Raw genomic sequence first — 17,619 nt, forward strand, 5'->3', positions numbered from 1 at the left:
GCAGTAACCCATCCAGACCCATCACAGCCATCCTGCGCAGTAACCCATCCAGACCCATCACAGCCATCCTGCGCAGTAACCCATCCAGACCCATCCCAGCCATCCTGCGCAGTAACCCATCCTCTGTCTGGGGACTGGTCACCAGGCCTTTCCATCTCCGGTCCACAGTCAGAGGAGATTCCTCAGAGGCTTAATCCACAAAGGGGTTCGGGGCTCCGAGGCTGTAATTCTGTCAAGAGGCAGACGGCCATATCCTCTCCCGATCGCCCAGGCTCGCCTACTGGCTCCCTGCCATTGAGTAGATCCCAACTCAAGGCTCAGGTCCTGTGAAAAGGAGCCTAAGGGCACCTGCAGTGGCTCTGCTGGCATAGCGGTTACACACTCGGCGGCTAACGGCGAGGCCAGGAGTTCAAGATCACCAGCAGCTCCTCGGGAGAAACACAGGCTTCCTGCTCTCACGGAGAGTTCCAGTCTCAGGAATCCACGGGGCTGTTCTACCCTGTGGAATCGCCTTGATGGCCGTGAGCTTGAATCCTTTGGAGATCACCTGGGACTCCTGGAGGAAGTTGTGCCTGCACACCGAGGCGAAGGCTGAGGGAGTAACTAGCAGGCAGAGGATGGGAGGGGAGGGCAGCACCAGCAGGTGGGGAAACACGGCATTCAAGGAGTTACAAGGGCCCATGTGGCTCACTGGGTCGAGTGTGGGGCTGCTCGCCACAAGGTCAGCAGTTCAAGCCCCCTGGTCCCTCCTTGGGAGGAAAAAGAGACAGTCTGCTTTTAGAAAGATCCACAGCCCAGAAACCCTTCGGGCAGTGCCACTGGGTCAGGATGAGTCAGAATTGGCCCCAGGGCATTGAGAATGGCCACAACGAGTGAGAAGGTGTGGGGGGTGGGAGCTCAGGGGCCAGACTGCCCACGCCTCTTCCCCTGGGGGGGAAGGGTGCTTGGGAAGTGAACCTGGGTGAGATAATCACAAAGTCCAAGGTAGCTGTTGACTGGCCGCAGCGGCCTCTTCAGGGCACTCAAGGCCAAGCAAGGCCTGGCCTCCTCCTGACCCACAAGAGAAGGTGGGCCCAGAAACTCCAGGCCCAGTGGCTTTCCTCACCTACAGGCTCAGGTGGATTCGCACTGCTCATGATGGACGAAGGAGGAATAGGCCTTGATATGGGATCTGTGGCCACAGAATAATAAGCCAGAGATTAGCCACCAGCAGGGTTGGTCCTTAGGCCAACTTGTCCCTGCATCTATGTAGAGTCCAGTCAGGGTTCTGCACGGCACTCGGCAGAAGAGTCAGGGGCAGCCCATGGGGGCCACACCCCTAGTGACCTGGTAGATCTGGAACCTGGGTGTGGTCAAGTTCACATGGACCTGGGTGGTCCCACGCAGCTCATGCAATACCTGGAGGCTTCCAGACTTCCCAGGGGCCTCTGCGGAGTCCCAGGTGGGGCAGGCAGTGAAAGACTGACCTGAAGCCACCAGGAATCACATTGGAAAAGAAGCCAAGTGACCTGCTTCTGACAGTGCAGCCTTGCCCACCTCACAGAGCGCCATTCTGCCCCTGGGTGTCTGGGCTCACGAGGTGTCAGAACATGCACAACAGCAAGAGATGCTTTAAAAGTCCTTAAAAACAAAAACAGACTCATTAGACTTCCTTTTCGTAGCACAGAGTGAGCGCATAGGCAGGTCCTGGCACTGTGTGCTTACTGCTTAGAACGTGGCTCACTGAGTGACAGGCTCTGGGCCTGATGCCAGGAATGCTGCTCCCACAGGAGTCAAGAACACACCTGGTGACTATGCCTGGCACTGTGACCTCTGGGAACATCTGCAGACTTGGAATGACAAGTGAGAGTGGTCCACTAGGAAACAATGGGGGGGGGGGGCTCAGAGGTGAGTGAGTCTCCTTGGGGAATCTGGACAGGATGAGGGGAAAGGGCATGCACGGGCATCTCCTGGGTGATACTTGGCACACAGGGTTTCTCCCAAAACTGTCCCAACTGCGCAGGGGAGAGTGGGCTATTCTTCTTGTAGCACTCCTTCCCAGCAAGGAAAATGGAGACAGAGGAATGGAGCAGCAGGTGTGGGACGCTGCAAAACAGGGCTGAGTCCAGCAGCCAACAGGGCCAGACAGACCCAGGACGCTGGCACATAAACACATAAACTGCCCGCTCCCCTGCCCCATGACCAAATCTGCCACAAAGGAGAAGGAAAAAGGGGCCACTAAGGTAGGAAAAGATGTCCACGTCACAGACCCAAACAAAACCACCATGAGTCACCTAGGGCCCGGAGATCAGCACAGGGAGAAAATACTTGTATTCCCAGAACACCTGCTCCTTATTTTCAAATGCTGACCCCTCCCCCCAAAGGTGTGTGTGTGTGTGTTTACAGAGACAGAAACGAGAGGGAAATTCCCTTGCTTATCCTTAAAACAAACCCCAACACCATTGAGACAATTTCAACACACAGCGACACTTCCACAAACAAACGCAGTGGCATCAAGGTGAAGCTGACCCACGGCAGAGCAGGGCAGAGCTGCCCCTGGGGGTTCCCAACACACCGAGTGACTGCCTGGCGCTTCGGTCTCTGGGATCGCTGTAACTTTGTGGGCGTCGGAAGCCTGTCATTCTCTCTAGCGACACTTCAGAACAAAGTAAGACTGTTTCCCGGTGTTTCCAGAGCTGTACTCTTTAGGAAAACACTGTCCCACCTTCCTCCCGCAGAGACACGGATCAATGAGAAGCCATGGCCTTTCAGTTCCCAAGGGAGTCCTCTCACTACTGGGCCACCAGGGCTCCTCGTCCCACTGTGAAGGGTGCCACATGGGCCTCTCTGCCCTGTGCTTCATCCACAGCGCCCCTGAGGCCCTCCAGGAGCTGCTGCAGCCAACAGGAGAGGCGAGGGAGCCCTCTGGGTACCATGGGACACGGAGACCCCCTTCCTGGGGCGTCCTTGAGCAGCTGTGCCCCCTCCGGCTCCTGTCTCGCTGCCCTCTAGAACTGCTGGTTCTGGGCCGGACTCTTCATGGCCTCCGCTTGTCCCCTTCTCCAGCCTGGAGCTCCCTGCTCGCCCTCAGCACTTCGCCCAACGCCACATGTGATGGCCTGGGCTCCTCGTCACATAAGCCCCTGGTTTGCCCCCTGCCACAGGTTTGGTTTGTCACCACGCCAGGTGCCATGGGCCACACCCCCTCCGCGGTGCCTTCCTTTAATTTGGACAGAGGTGCCACCCAGGGCGAGTGGTGGCCCTGCTCTTGACACCATGCTGGCTGACACTGAGCAGAAGGAAACAGGCCTGGCAGCCTTGTACCCAGGGCCTACGGAAGGTGTGGTGGGTAAGACAAGTGTCCCGAGCGCCACTTGAAGGGGGTGCCACCGAGTAGCTCCCACGGGCCATCCCAGTTTCTGTCACCCCCTGTGGGAGCTCGTCCAGCGACGTTGAACAGGTCCGTCTATATCTGCGAGTCTGCGTGGGTCACGCGAGGTGGCGTGAGCCTGCTCTCTCCTGAAGGGGACCGGCACAACCGACCCATCTTCACCAGCGCAAGCTCTAATGAGTGGAGTGGGAGGTGAACAGCTTGGCTCACGGTTTTGAGCCGATGCGGTGGGAAAGCCATCTAAAGATAGGCGCCGCGGGTGTGATGTTTTGGCCGGGCACGGTTTCAGGACTTCCCACCAGCACCACTGACCACAGATGTGCCTCTGTCTAGCTCTGCCCTGCCCTGTGCCATCTTAGAGCAGGAACTGCACAGAGAGCCGGTCAGGCCTTGGGACCCCAGTGGAACTCAGGGCATTGCTGTGCCATCCATGCCATTCCAGGGCCGATGCTGCTGCTAGAGGCTGGATGCCACTGTGGGCACAGGGATTCTACAGTTCTAACCTGGTCAGGCAGAGACCACAGGCAGACAAGCACTCCGGAGAGGCCCCCAAAGACAGGGTGGGTCACATGCCTGCTGGGTTCTGAGCAAACAGGCGTGATTCGACAGGCTGTGGATCTGGGAGGTAAGTATCCCCCAAAACTCTGGGCTGCGCATGCCCCCCTCTCTCCGCCTGGGGTTCATCTTTCACTGTAGATACTCAACGTTCAAGAACAAGTTGCAGAGTCTCTCCTGATGTCCGAGACTGCTCCCGCCTGGCAACCTGTCCACAGAACCTGAGACAAAATCAGGACACGCTTGCTTCCGAGGAGCACCCCAGTTGTGCACCTGGCAGTAGAGACTTGTCCGTTCTTCCGATAGTCCACGATGTGGGCAATCGCTTCATGAAGACCATCGCTGAGCGGCATCAGCATGGCTTCAGTGTGCTCTTCCCGGTTCTCTGCCCAGCTTTCGCCCGCCTGTAAGAGGACTGACAGCTCCATGGTGGGAGTCGGGTGCACTGTCATCCTCAACATGACGCTATCTTCAGGTGAAGTTCAAGGGCTGACCCGATTTCCAAACATTTACATTGGTCAACATCTAATCTCATCAGGAGGCAGCACGTGATCGAGAACAGCTGGCCCTGAAGAAAGACCGCCAAGTTGCATGGACGGCCTTGATGAAAAGCCAGGGTCCTGGCCTTGCTGGAAGGCCAACTGAGATGTTCCCACAAAGGGGCACCATGCTGGGCACACTTGATCACCTGTGCCAAGAAGCTTGGGAGGTAGCTCCCGGCCAACTGATGGGAAGAGACCCCTGTTTGTGCCTATCCCAAAGACGATCCAACAGAATGGAGGGGGCTGTGTGGAGATCATTAATATCACCCACAAGGAACGTTTCCCCAGAGGTAATTAAACAGCGTTCACAGTAGGACACCAACATGGAAATGCCAGGATTCAGAAAAGGACACGGAACGAGGGACAGCATTGCGGATGTCAGATGGATTGTGGTTGAAAGCAGAGAATACCAGAGAGATGCTTACCTGTGTTTGATTGTCTATGCACCGGCGGTGGAAATCTTAAAAGTTACGGAGAGCACTTGGACGAAATGGATACTCAAGTGTACTCCTGTGGAAATGGGTGCCCAGATGACGAGGGAGGGGGTCAAATACAACAAACGGATACTGCGTGGTTTGGAATCAGGAGCTGGAAGGGCCGGAGTTGCCTCCTTTGACCAGACTTATCCCAGGCGAGTTGTGAACACACAATCCAAGAGGCTGGGTCCATGGAGAACACAGTATCAGGATTGAAGGCGTCTCACCAACGCCCTGACATGCATACGAGAACGGGATAGATGCCTGTGGAAGGTGAGGAGGACTCAGGTACCCACCGAAGCAGGCCAGAGACTGCATTTAGTTTGGATGACAGTCAACATACAGAAAGCAGAAACCCTCCCACCTGGGCCTGTGAACAACATCCCGATTTAGGGAGAAAATACAGGTGTTTTCAAGGATTTCATTTTACGTGAATCCGTAATCAATATCCATAGGAGCAGCCCAAGAAATCGGATGGCGTCCTGCATTGAGCAAACCTGCTGTAAGAGATGTCCTTGTTAAGTTAATGAGGTTGGATTGGTGCAGGGAGTTCCATTGCAGTCATAAAAGATTAAAACAAGCAAGCTGGGCAAATAGCCTTAGGGGAAGAGAGATGCCAACCCAGGAAGCCTGCCTAGGCGCAGAAGCTGAAGGAGACAAGCGCCTACTTCCACAGCAGACGCAGAGAGAGGGCTTGCCCCTGAGAGTCAGCACCCTGAATTTGGGCCCCTGAAATGGGGTGAAAATAAATGTATATAGGTAAGGCCACCCAGCTGTGGGATTTCTGTGGGTGCAGCACTAAGTAAGGAAGACCCTGTGGTTACATATTATCTCCAGGGTGGAGGCTCAGGTGGGAGCCAGGCCAGCCACTTGCAGGTGGACTTTGCACCTGCTGGAGGCTGGGAAGCTGCCTAGGAGAGTAGGGGAACTCCCTGTACTATGACTGCTGGGAGGACCCAGGGGGTTCAGGGAATTGTGGGAGCATGCCTCAGGATGCACCCACCAGCCACTCCTTGGGACAAAGAGGAAGTTTTCTACTCCAGTAAAGTTGGTCTCAGAAACGCACAGGGGCAGTTCTACCCTGCCCTATGAGGTCGCTGTGAGTCGGCATAGGCTGGAGTGAGTGCCTGTCCGGCGATAAGCCTCTGTTGCTTCCCTGGTGAAGGTGGCATGCTAGCCACCGGTAACAACGCCTTAGAAACAGGACTGCAGGCAATATCCTCCTTTGGTTGAAGTTAGTGACTTATTCCCCTCTACCCCTCCAGCAGGTGCAAACAGTGAATGCACTCGGGAGCTGCCTAACTAAGAGCTCAGAAATTCAAGTTCACGCAGAGACACTTAGCAGACAGGCCTGGCAACCGACGGAGCCCAGCTATGCCCTGCCGCACATGGAGTTGGTGGGCATTGGAACTGGCTGGATGGCAGCTGGCTCAGAGGTCTCCCTCTTTTCTGAAACGTGATTCGAGCTCGAGCCTGCCTCATGGAGGATGAAACAGGATCGCCCCCATTCCCCTTGCACACCACCCTGAGATTCATGATCCGAACACACCAGTATTGCAGCCCACGTGCCGCTCACCATGCTGTGCGGCTACAGCCCGGGAGGGAGTCTCCCTTTCCCTGATTTGTATAGAGAAGTTCTGGGGCGAGTGCTTGACCCCTAATGGCGCCATGACATGCCGCAGAGATGGCCAACACTAGGACAGGGAGGGGCAGTCTTGAGTCCCCGGCTTTGAAGTGAAATAGAGGTCTGGAATGCAGGAGCCCCTGGGCTGTGATGCGCTGGGCTGCGGTTTCAGCTGTTTGAAACCACCAGCTGCTGGGTTTCCTACTCCCGCTGTCGCTGTGAGTCAGCATGGACTGGATGCAGAGGGTTTGGGGCTGACTCTGGAGTGGAGGTGTCTTTCCATATCTGCATAGACAAACGCCCCATCTGGACCAGCTACAACATGCAACCGCTGCTCACAGGACACGTGTGTGACCCCCCAAATCCGAATCCCCTTCAAAGCACTCCTGGGTGATCACGTTCTTAGTTGACGGTCATGAAAAAAGCACAAGAACCACACGCATGGAAAGTGTGTTAAAAAACGGTCACCAGAAAATGAATACATTAACTAATTCATTCAACGGTCATCAGTGAAGAAACTGTTTGGGGGGAATAAAAACAAAGTAAAGTGAAAATCGTAAAAACATGCCAGGGCAATAATTTTATAAAGACTGGTGGAACCCATGCCTGGGGGTGAGGAGTGGGGGTGGAACAATTAACTCCAAAGAATGTCTCACACGCGCACTCCATATTAAAGATGGACTCAACGTGGATGACGAACTTGTGTAAAACTTATGTAACCTCAGAACCAGAGAAACCCGTCAGGATCTTTAGGATCTTGGGCGTACACTTGACAACAGAAGCCTGATCCATAGGAGGAGCTATCGGTGCACCGGCCCTCGGAGTGTGTGACGCCACCCTTGATATGGTCTTCCTACCAGGGTCTCATAGGCCCCCCCACATGTGAGGTAGGACTGTGCAAAGGAGGTGCTTGGGGCTCTCCAGGGGGTAGGACAGTTTGCTAGCAATGCAAATAAGGTCATGCCCCCTTTAGGGGTGGGACCAGGTGAATAAGGTGTGTGAGGCACTAACAGCATTGGTCAGCTCTGCCCCAGAGGAGGCAGCGCAGGACTGACCGCAGCACCACAAGCAGAGCCAGGAGGGAAGCACATCGTTTGTACCCAGGATGCCTTTGCCGGGGACCTCCCTCCTAGACCAGGGACCTCCCTTCTAGACCAGGGGATGGAGAGAAAACAACCTAATGTTCAGTGGGTAGAAAGTAACAAAGTGGACCCAGCTCTGGCTCACCCCAACTATTTCTAAGAGGGAGGAGAGGAGAAGGAGAGGGAACCCCCACCAAGGTGATGTCGAGCCCGCAGTCCCCTCGTCCCTCTTGGCTCCCCAGACACCACCCCACTTTCATGCTTGGTCAAGGTGATGTAACTGGAGAGGCCTGGCTGGTTCGGAATGTCCAAGAACATGGTGGGGGTATCCTACAGGGAAGAGGGGGGCATTTCAAAACTAGGCTGGGGAATATAAGGGAACACCTTCTCACCCTCCCGACCTGCACCTGCAGACCGGCAGGAGACAAGAACTGGGCCCTTCTGGGAGTCCCCCCACTCGTCCTGTCCCCAGTCCTCCTTGCTGGAGGACTAGCGGGGCTTTCGCCAAGGCTCCCCTCCCTTTGGAGACAGCCTCCAGCCGGAGGCTGCAGGAGAGTCTAGTTGACATCAAGGTGAGCAAGAGGTCAAGCTGATGTCTGGCTATGACTCACAGCTGCAGTCGGCTCTGACGGGGGGAAGGGAGTTTCCTAGAAAGGAATACGAGAGAAGTTCCCAGAGTCCCCGTCCATATGGTAGCCACTCGTGACAGATGGAGCATGGAGAACTTAAAACGTGGCACAAATTGAGATGTGCTATGTAAATACACATGCGCTTTGGATGAGGTTCTATGTGCATAGAGAAGATATAATCTGCTGTTCATAATGTTCAAAAGATTCATGCTGAAAAAGTAATGTTCATGATATAATGGGTTAAATAAAAGAATATAACATTAAATTAGTTGCTCCTGCTTTTTTGTTTGCTTGTTTTCATAAGGCCTCCAGAAAGTTTTACCGGGAGCCCAGGTGGCATAGTGCTTACAGATTGGGCAGCAACCTGCAAGGTCAGCGGTTTTAAACCACTAGCCCCGCCTCAGGAGAAAGACGAGGCTTTCTACTCCCATAAATCGTCTCAGAAACTCACAGGGGCAGTTCTACCCTGTCCTACAGAGTCACTATGAGTCGGCATCGGCTCCGTGGCAGTGAGAGTGAACTTTGAGAGAAAGTTGGAGATCATGATGTATGTGGCTCATGTTTTTGTTTCTATGGAACAGAGGTCCGTTTGCTCTATTCTGGATGATAGACAAACTCGACATATTGATTGGAATGACTGCACGGCTCGCTCAAGATCCGAACATTTTACTGTATGTAATGACACCTCAAATCTCCTTTAAAGAAATGCAAAGCCCTCTCTGAGTCAGAGAAGCCCTGGTGGCAGAGTGGCTGCTAACTCCACGGTGAGCAGTTTGGAACCACCAGCCTGTCTGCAGCTCGATGGCCGTGAGTCGGCTTGGGCTTTGGAAACAAATATCGAGGGTCCCTTTCTTCTTCATGTTGGGGCTCCGAATTTCAGAGTCAGATGACAGACAGGGAAGCTAGGCCTTGCCTCACCACGACCAACGAGTGGGACAGTTTGGGCAAGTCACCCAATCTCTCTGGACCCTGGTTTCTTTGTGAGAGCAGGCAGGTTGGACAAAAGGCCACTCACACTTCCTTCCATCTCTGTCACGTGGGGATTCTCTGGGCCTCAGTGGGGGACCAGGAACACGGAGTGTTTTGATCCTAGAAAGCTAAGAGCTAGATACACAGAGGTGTACCTTCATGATCTCACCAAGGAGCAAAGGACCTGAATTGGCGTTCCTCCCCCTTTCCTGTCCCCACTTTCCCGAGGCCACTGCGGCTCCCAAGCAGAGGGCAGGTCTGCTGCTTGGCCACTCCCCACTCCAGGCGTTTGCAGCTTCTCATAATGTCTTCTTGCGAGAGTTTGCTGGAGTAACATTTCCTGCATTCCTTTCTCTATAGCTGCACAAACACACGTACATTCTGGGACCCCCTCAAGATGCCGTCACTGAGGTTTCCTTGTTTAAAATCCTTATTGAAGCCCACGTCACTTGGGAGTTCCTCGTACTCCGTGTCCTTTGCTGGCGGCCAGCTCCTTCGGACAAGGTGATGATTGGGGTGGGGGTGGGTGTATTTCCCTCTCACGACCGTCAAGTCTGGCTCAGAGAAAGCCCAAACACTCAAGAGATGACTTGGCCTCTGCACACTGGCCACACGTGTGAGCCGAGTCAGTAACCGCCCCTCTCTTCCCACCCTTGGCATCCATACAGACTTGCCAACCACTCTGGAACACTCCACCTTTGCTTAGGCAAAGCCCTGGGTCGTCCGCACCTCTCCCTTTGTAGGCCAAGCTTTATTCCCCACCTGTAGAGCAGGGACAGGGACGTTCCGCGGCAGAGAGAGCGATTGGTCCAGAGCGCCACCCATGATGGAGAGGACTGGTCTGTGGGGTTCCAAGGCTGCGATCTTTGCAGGCGCACATTACTTGTGCTGAGTGGTGAGTACACCCTCCCAAAGCCATGGCCATCAAGGCCATTTCGACTCGGAGGAGAAGGAACTGTTCAATGGCGTTTTTGAGACTGTAAATAGTTACAGGAACAGCCAGCCAGCCTCGTCTGTCACCTGAGGAGCAGTTGATGGGTTTGAACCTCCAACCTTGCAGTTAGTAGCCTAACTCTTGAGGGGCTGCGCCAGCAAGGCACCTCTCTGTTGATCCATTCCCCAGACCAAACTCACGGTCCTCGCAACCCGACAGGGGTTTCCACTGCTCTTGGGAGTTTCTGAGACGGTAACTTGGTGGGAGTAGAACGCCCCATCATTCTCCTACAGAACAGCCGCTGGTTTCGAACTGCCGACCTTGCAGATCACAGCCCACCGAGTAACCACTGTGCCACCAGGGCTCCTGCCTGCTGGTTAGTACTGCCTGTAAAATAAGTCACCCCTGCCATGGCGTGGCTATGTGCTAAGCTATAGGGCCACATACTTATTTGTCTTACCGTGGCCTTTTGAGACAAAAAAAAAAATGAGTCAGCACCCCTCTGATGCTTAAAACTTTAGACTAATCCAGGATAAAGTGTGGGCATCTGATTTTGCAGCCCCCTGGATTGTTCCAGCACCCTATGGGGGTGGGTGGGGGAGGGAAGAAATCACGCTCTTTGGGAAACAGTGCTGAGCATTATCTTAGGAAAGCTCATTTAACCCTTACCATACCACTAATTAGACTTGAGGAAAGTGACGTTGTTCAGGTAAAGTCCCAGAGTTACTCAGCTAGCAAGTGGCTTTGTTTGTGTAAATTTCTTAAGGTCTTAAAGTGTGTGTGTGTGTGTGTGTGTGTGTAGAAGGATTTCCTGCTCAGGAAGGTTGGGGACTATGACTCTTGTAAAAGTAAAAGCCTTCCTTAGTCTCCTCACCAATCAGCGCCTTCCTGGTGTTGACTGACAACGTCAGTGGTGCGCTCCTCTTGGCTGGAAATGCACTTGGCCATCTGGCAGTCTGGGTGAAAGCAAGGCACTCACCTTTGCCTCACCCATTGCACACCTACTGTAGACAAGGCGGGGAACAATAACTGAAACAGAGGCGGGGAGTTCCTGGTTACCAGGTCCACACTCAGACCCACACCCCAACTCCGGGCCATTTAACTGCCATGCTGGCTCACAGTGACCCCGCAGGACGGGAGGAACTGCCCCGAGAGTACAAAGTCTTTCCTCTGAGGAGCGCCTGGCTGACCTTATGGTTAGCAGCCGAACTCAACCACTTTGCCACCAGGACTCTGTGTGCTAATAGATGGCTTCTTTTCTTTCTTTTATAAATCATTTAATTGGGGCCTCTTACAGCTCTTATAACAATCCATACATCAATTGTATCAAGTGCCTTCATATATATGTTGCCATCGTCATTTTCATTCTACTTGAGCCCTTGGTATCAGCTCTTCTTTCATCCCTCCCCCAACCCCTTGTGAACCCTTGACAAATTCTAAATTATTTCATCTCTTACACTGTCTGCTGTCTCCCTTCACCCATGTTTCTGTTGTTTGTCCCCCTGGGGGGCGGTGTTATATGTCGATCCTTATGATCAGTCTCCCCTTTCTCCCCCTTCTTCCCACCACCTTCCCCTGCCCTCCTGGTATCACTACGCCCATTACTGTTCCTGGGGGGTTTATCTGTCCTGGATTCCATGTGTCAAGAGCTCTTACCTGTACCAATGTACATGCTGTGATCTAGCTGGGTAAGGTAGAACTGGGGTCATGATAATGACAGGGGGAGGGGGAGAAGCATTAAAGAATTAAAGGAATATTGTGTGTTTCGTCGGTGTTATACTGCACCCTGGCTGACTCATCCCTTCCTTGTGACCCTTCTGTGAGGGGCTTTCCAATTGTCTACAGGTGGTCTTTGGGTCTCCCGTCCAACCTCACTTGTTTGCATTGGTATGATTGTTTGGGGTCTTCTGATGCCTGATATCTGATCCCATCTGACACCTCATGATCACACAGGCTGGTGTGCTTCTTCTGTGTGGGCTTTGTTGCTTCCCTGCTAGATGGCCATTTGTTTACCGTCAAGCCTTTAAGACCTCAGATGCTATATCTTTTAAGAGCCGGACACCATCAGCTTTCTTCACCACATTCGCCATATTTCTTCATAATAGCTTATGTGCCCATTTTTTCTTCAGTGATTGTGTTGGGAAAGTGAGTATCACAGCCAGGTTATTTGAACAAAGTTCTTGCATTGAGGGAGGACTTGCGTAGAGGCCCAATGTCTGCCTGCTACCTTAATACTTAACCTATAAATATATGTACATAACCTAGATCCCTATTGTTATACACTAATATATTTACATATTTCAAGCCTATCTTTATACCTCTATAAATGTCTTTGCCTCCTACTTCTTTCATCTACTTCCTTTTATGTTCCTCCTCTCCCACGATCATGTTCCACCTTCATTCAGCTCTCAGTAATTCCTCTCAGCTACATTCCTTTTGCTCAAACCCCACCAGGCATTCTATGCCCTCCTCGCCATCGACCTTAGATCTCTTGTTGTTCCCTTGTCCCTGGGTTTGTTGGACCCCCCTCCCTTCCCCCGTCTCCCCCTGGAACTTCAGATTTCGTTGTTTTCTCCTCGGGATTGTTTATCAGATGGCTTCTTTCCTGTTGTGACTGTTGGCCTGAGGATCCCGGTTCTCAGCAGCAGATGAGAATCTTCTGAAGATTATAGATGAGTTAGCATTTCCACTCAAACACCTCCTGGCCCAATGCACCGCCTTCATCTAGAGACAGTGTCTAAGCGGCTGATGGCTACCCATCCCGCAAAGCCATCCATAAAGCCCACGAGTCTCTCTGCCCCTGCCCTCCACACCGTCACGGGGCCCAGCTCTGAACACCGCACCCCATACTGGAAGGTGTAAGCCACTCTTCTCTCCCTCTTCCCCAGTTCTGAGAGTTAGCTAGGGTGGCATCATGGGCATGCATGTAGATGCTAACCACACCAGCGGTTCACCCACATGAGGCTGGTCCATGAGGCGTTCTACTCCCATACACAGTCAGTCTCGGTCACAGTCCACGGACTCATGGCTGCTCTGAGTGCTCCCACCACCCTGGAAGTCGCGGTCTCCCACGCAGTCCTGGAGCAGTCTAGGGGAAGTGCGTGTTTCTCCTTGGCCTCCTCCCTCCAAATCTCCTTGAAGCCCCAGGCTAGCCCATTCAACCTTCCTTGGGGTGGAGGATGGGGGGTGTGGATATGGGAGGAGCTGGTGACTCGGGGATCCAAAGAACAATGGACAGCTCCTCTTTCCTCACAAGACGAAGGGTGGAGGTAGTATGCAGCAGGCCCAAAGACTGGACTTGTGTCTAGGCAGTCTACCATCGCGGCAACTGGCCAGGAGAGAGAACTGGGTCCAAAGCAGAGCCTTTGAGAAGGGGATCCTCTCGTATTCTCAAATCAGCTGGACTCTTTCAACTCAGACAGCATTGGAAGGTTCTCAGTAACCAGCCCTGTCCCAGAAAAAAAACAAGCCTTTGTCACCTGTCCCACAACTCGGCACTTATCAGTGACAATCTAAGACTCAGAGGTTAAGCAACACACCAAGGTATTGCGGCTAGTGGTAGGAAGAGGAATCAGGCATGGACCCAAGCTAGTTCAGCTTCGCAGTGTTTGCTCCTGCCTAGCAAGCAAAAGTGGAGGCCCTGAAGCCTGGGGCTGTGTGCAGAAGGCAGAAGCACTTGGAATACCCGGGGAGAATCTGGGTTGCTCTAGCTTCCCTTTGGACCACAGGTCCCTTGAGGACTGGAGACTGGGCTCTGTGGCCTCTGCAGCTACAGCACACCACAGATCACATGGCATTTGTCCTCGGGAATATTTCCTGAACATTAGAAATGCCTGAGAGCTTCTGAGGGGATGGAGGAGAGAAACCAGGCCAAAGCCAGCCAGTAGGAAAGGGCTCAAGCCCAGGAGGGATGAAGGGATGAGAGGGACTGAGGCCAAAGGCTCAGGAAATCTAGTCTCATTGGCTACACGGATCTCTCCTGATACCAAACCACAACCAAACGCACTGCCATTGAGTCTATTCTGACTCTTAATGACCCCATGGGGCAGGGAGACCTGCCCCTGTGGGTTTCCCAGGCTGCCACTCTTGATGGGAGTAGAAAGCCTCATCTTTCTCCCTCAGAGGAGCTGGTGGTTTTGAACTGCTGACCTTGCCATCACCAGCCCAACTCATAAACCCATTCCGCCACCAGGGCTCCTTCTTCTGACACAGATGCAGAATTTCTCTGTGCCTCTTCTCCCTCTCAGACTTAGAGGTTGCAGCCAACTAGCAAGAAAGATCCCAACCAACTTGGGTTACACTTTTCGAAAACAGTCAAAGGCCCAGAAGATTGAGGTGCACTAACTAATGTCACAAACCTTGTGTACGTTTGAAGACTAACTTCAATGGCAGCCCTTTGGTCAGCGAGGGTAGGGTTGGAGGCTAGTGGGTGATGCAGTTTGTTTGGGAGGCACTGGAAGCCAGTGGAGGCTAGCGACAGTCGCAGGAGGACCCAAATGTCTTCATCTAAACCCCAGTGACTGACCAGCCCGGCTGTTTTTGTTGTGAGTGACCCTGACTCCTGGAGACCCCACGTCCTGCACTGCCTGGCCCCAAGCTCTACCTGCCATCTCTTGTGGGTCGTCTGCTGGTCCAGGCCCCCAGGGGGTTTTCAAAGGCTGCTTTTGGGGAGCAAATCTCCAGGGTTTTCTTCCTCTCCCTGCCATCGAGTTGACTCAGACCCTCCAGGACAGAGTGGAACTGCCCCTGCTGTACAGGAGCAGAATGCCTCCTCTTCCTCCCAGGGAGTGGCTGGTGAGTTTGGATGCCAGGCCTGTGGTTAGTAAGCCCAACGACACATAAACCTACTATGGCATCACTGAAACTGGATCAGGGTCATAGGTCACAGGCAGGAATTTGAACCCGTCCTAAATAGACATGGCCCAAGGAAGTCAGAGCAGAGTTCAGGATGCACTTCAACCAAGTCTCTTGGCCTAAGTTAAAAAACAGAGAGCATCAGATGGCCAGCCTCCTTGCTCTGCCTGTGTGTCAGCCTCCATCTTTGAGCAGGGTCAAACCCCCCACAAGACAGATAGCAAGGAGACCTCTGCCCTTGAATCTGGGGGCCACGCCACAGCACCGCGTTGAAGTCCTGACCACAGACACGCAAAAACTTCCAATGACCGGTGACGGGGGTGGCTGCCCAGGAGGTGAATTTGCGGGGAATCACACCCAGGCCTCCCATGAGGAAGGCAAGAATGTGCCCACTAGGGGGGCAGGGAGGGAGGGGAAAAATGAGGAGCTGCTACCAAGGGCTCAAGTAGAAAGCATATGTTTTGAGAATGATGATGGCAACAAATGTACAGATGTTCTTGACACAATGGATGGTGATAAGAGTTGTATGAGCCCCCCATAAAATGATGTTTTAAAAAAAGAATTGGTAATAAAAGTATATGCACATTGAAAAAAAAAAAAAGAATAAGAAGAAGTACCCACTGAACAGCTACTGCTTTAACCCCCAGCTCCGGCTTTCCCAGGAAACTAGGACACGATGCACGAAGCCCGATGAACATTCTAGCTTTCAAGAACCGTCGAGTGAACATTCTAGCTTTCAAGAACCGTCGAGTTCCAAACGTTGCCATCCTAGAATTCCAACCAGGAGAAGGCTGTGCAGCCAGCTCCTCTCCAATGTGCCCCACTTCCACTTTTCTTCCGCTTCCTTCTTTTGGTAACCAGACCAGGGTTCTCTCAGACAGGCCTGCTCCTCTGCTGGCCCCAGCCAGGCCCACACCCCCCCTAGTGTCCAAAGTCGGGCCCTGACCGCCCGTGAGTACCTGATCCCGGCTGGGTGGCCGGGACCAGAAGAGAAGTACTTGCTCCAGCTAGCCATGACTCAGGCCACCTGGGGAGGCACGTGCCGCGATGCACCTGCCCTCTTCAGACTGGCAACACCAGGAAGGCAGCTCGAGCAAAGCCCCCCAGCCCCCACCCCACCCTCACATCCAGAACACAGAAAGACAGTCCCGGAGGAGCCGTTGTGCGAGCCCGAGTGGATTCCGACCCGCAGGGGCCCGCCCGGGAGGGCGGTAGAACTGGGCCGGAGGGGTTCGCAGGCGGTGATCGTTCTGAAAAGAAGAGCTTCCTCCCGCAGAGCCGCGGGTGGGTTGGAACCGCCCCCTGTTTGCGTTGGCAGCCAGGAGCCTACCCACTGCGCCCCGAGGGCTCCTTAGAAGACGCCGCGCAGCCATGCTGGCCACGCCGAGGGCAGTCACCGACTTTAGTGGCTCGTTGGGGGACACAGAAATCCCCCCCGCTCCTCCCAGACCAGACTGCAAAAGGCCCGAACCCCGGGTCCTAGGTGCGCGGGGCCAGAGGAAGACTTATCACCTCTTGGACCAGAACCAGGGTCTGCGCGGGACGCCGTCCCTGCCTGCGCGGGCCAGGCCGGCTTTCCCTGTCGCCTAAGTGCCCGGGGTGCTACTTCCCAGGGCACACCCCGCAGAGGGGCGGCTGCTGCGCGCCCCGCCGAGCGCCCTTCGCGCCTCCTCCCGGGGAGGCTGCCCCGCCCCCGCGCCTCCCGGGCCGGTACCTGAGAGGGCGGGCGCCCAGCCAGCTCGCTTCCCGCCAGCCTCGGGCGCGGACGGCCGGGGCCCCCAGCACCCCGGGGCCTCCCACGCACAGCCTCTGCAGGCGCAGCATCCCGACGCACACGGCCATGGCTCGACTGGCCCGCGCCCGGGGCCCAAGTACATTTTCAAGTGGGCCGAGGCGTGGCGAGCGGGAGCGGGCGCAGGGGCGGGAGGGTCGCCTCTGCCTATGGGGTGGAGGAGAGCGAGGAGGCGGGGCGGGGAGAGCGGGGCGGCGGCGGGCTGACACCCACTCGGAGAACGGCCCAAGAGGCTGTCCAGGTCCCCAGGCCCGGGGGGCAGCCCCTGGCGGGGGTCGCACCCCGACCCTCGGGGATGGGGAGTCAGGGCCCAAGAGTTTGTGGATTTCACCCGGGCGCTCGGGGTGGTGGAGTCGGAGCGCGCGACTGCAGGGGCCGGCGGCCAGGCCGAGACCCTCCCCGCGTCCCTTTAGCGCGCCGGTCACGTGCGAGCCGGAGTCCTGACCCAGGGAGGGGTCCCGAGGAGAGGGCCCTGGGCCGAGGGAGGGAGGGCCGCCAACACAACAGGCTCCTCGGGCCGGCGGTCAGGTTACGGAGGGGCCCAGCTCGGTCCTCCCGTCCCTCTCCGAGCTCTGGGATCCGGCACTGGAACCTTTTCGGATCTTCCTCTGCCTGCCTAGCCTAGACCCAGAGCCATTCCGATTCCTCCTTCCCGCTCAGGGGCTCCGGAGGCCCCCAGGGTAAATGTGGGCTAGGCTGCCAGCAAGAGTGGTGCCATCTGTACAGGTGCCAACCACACCATCTTAGCCTGGCCTTGACCCTTCCTCCAGAGGAGGAGCAAGAGAGGAGTGG

At 54.7% G+C, this 17,619-nt stretch overlaps 1 protein-coding gene across 1 annotated transcript in view; it reads right to left on the reverse strand.

Annotated features, from left to right (window-relative positions):
• The window catches only part of ACSF2 (acyl-CoA synthetase family member 2), a 32,566-nt gene extending 15,689 nt beyond the window's left edge, over nucleotides 1-16,877 (reverse strand). Inside the window, exon 1 of the mRNA XM_045299302.1 lies at nucleotides 16,750-16,877. Coding sequence (XP_045155237.1) covers nucleotides 16,750-16,877 — 128 coding nt within the window. The remainder of the gene's footprint in view (nucleotides 1-16,749) is intronic.
• Between the last annotated feature and the right edge of the window lie 742 nt (nucleotides 16,878-17,619).

Source organism: Echinops telfairi, unplaced genomic scaffold (genome assembly GCF_000313985.2).
Source record: "Echinops telfairi isolate 266 unplaced genomic scaffold, ASM31398v2 ScPeMD7_7458;HRSCAF=8496, whole genome shotgun sequence".
In the NCBI taxonomy this organism is placed as follows: Eukaryota; Metazoa; Chordata; class Mammalia; order Afrosoricida; family Tenrecidae; genus Echinops; species Echinops telfairi.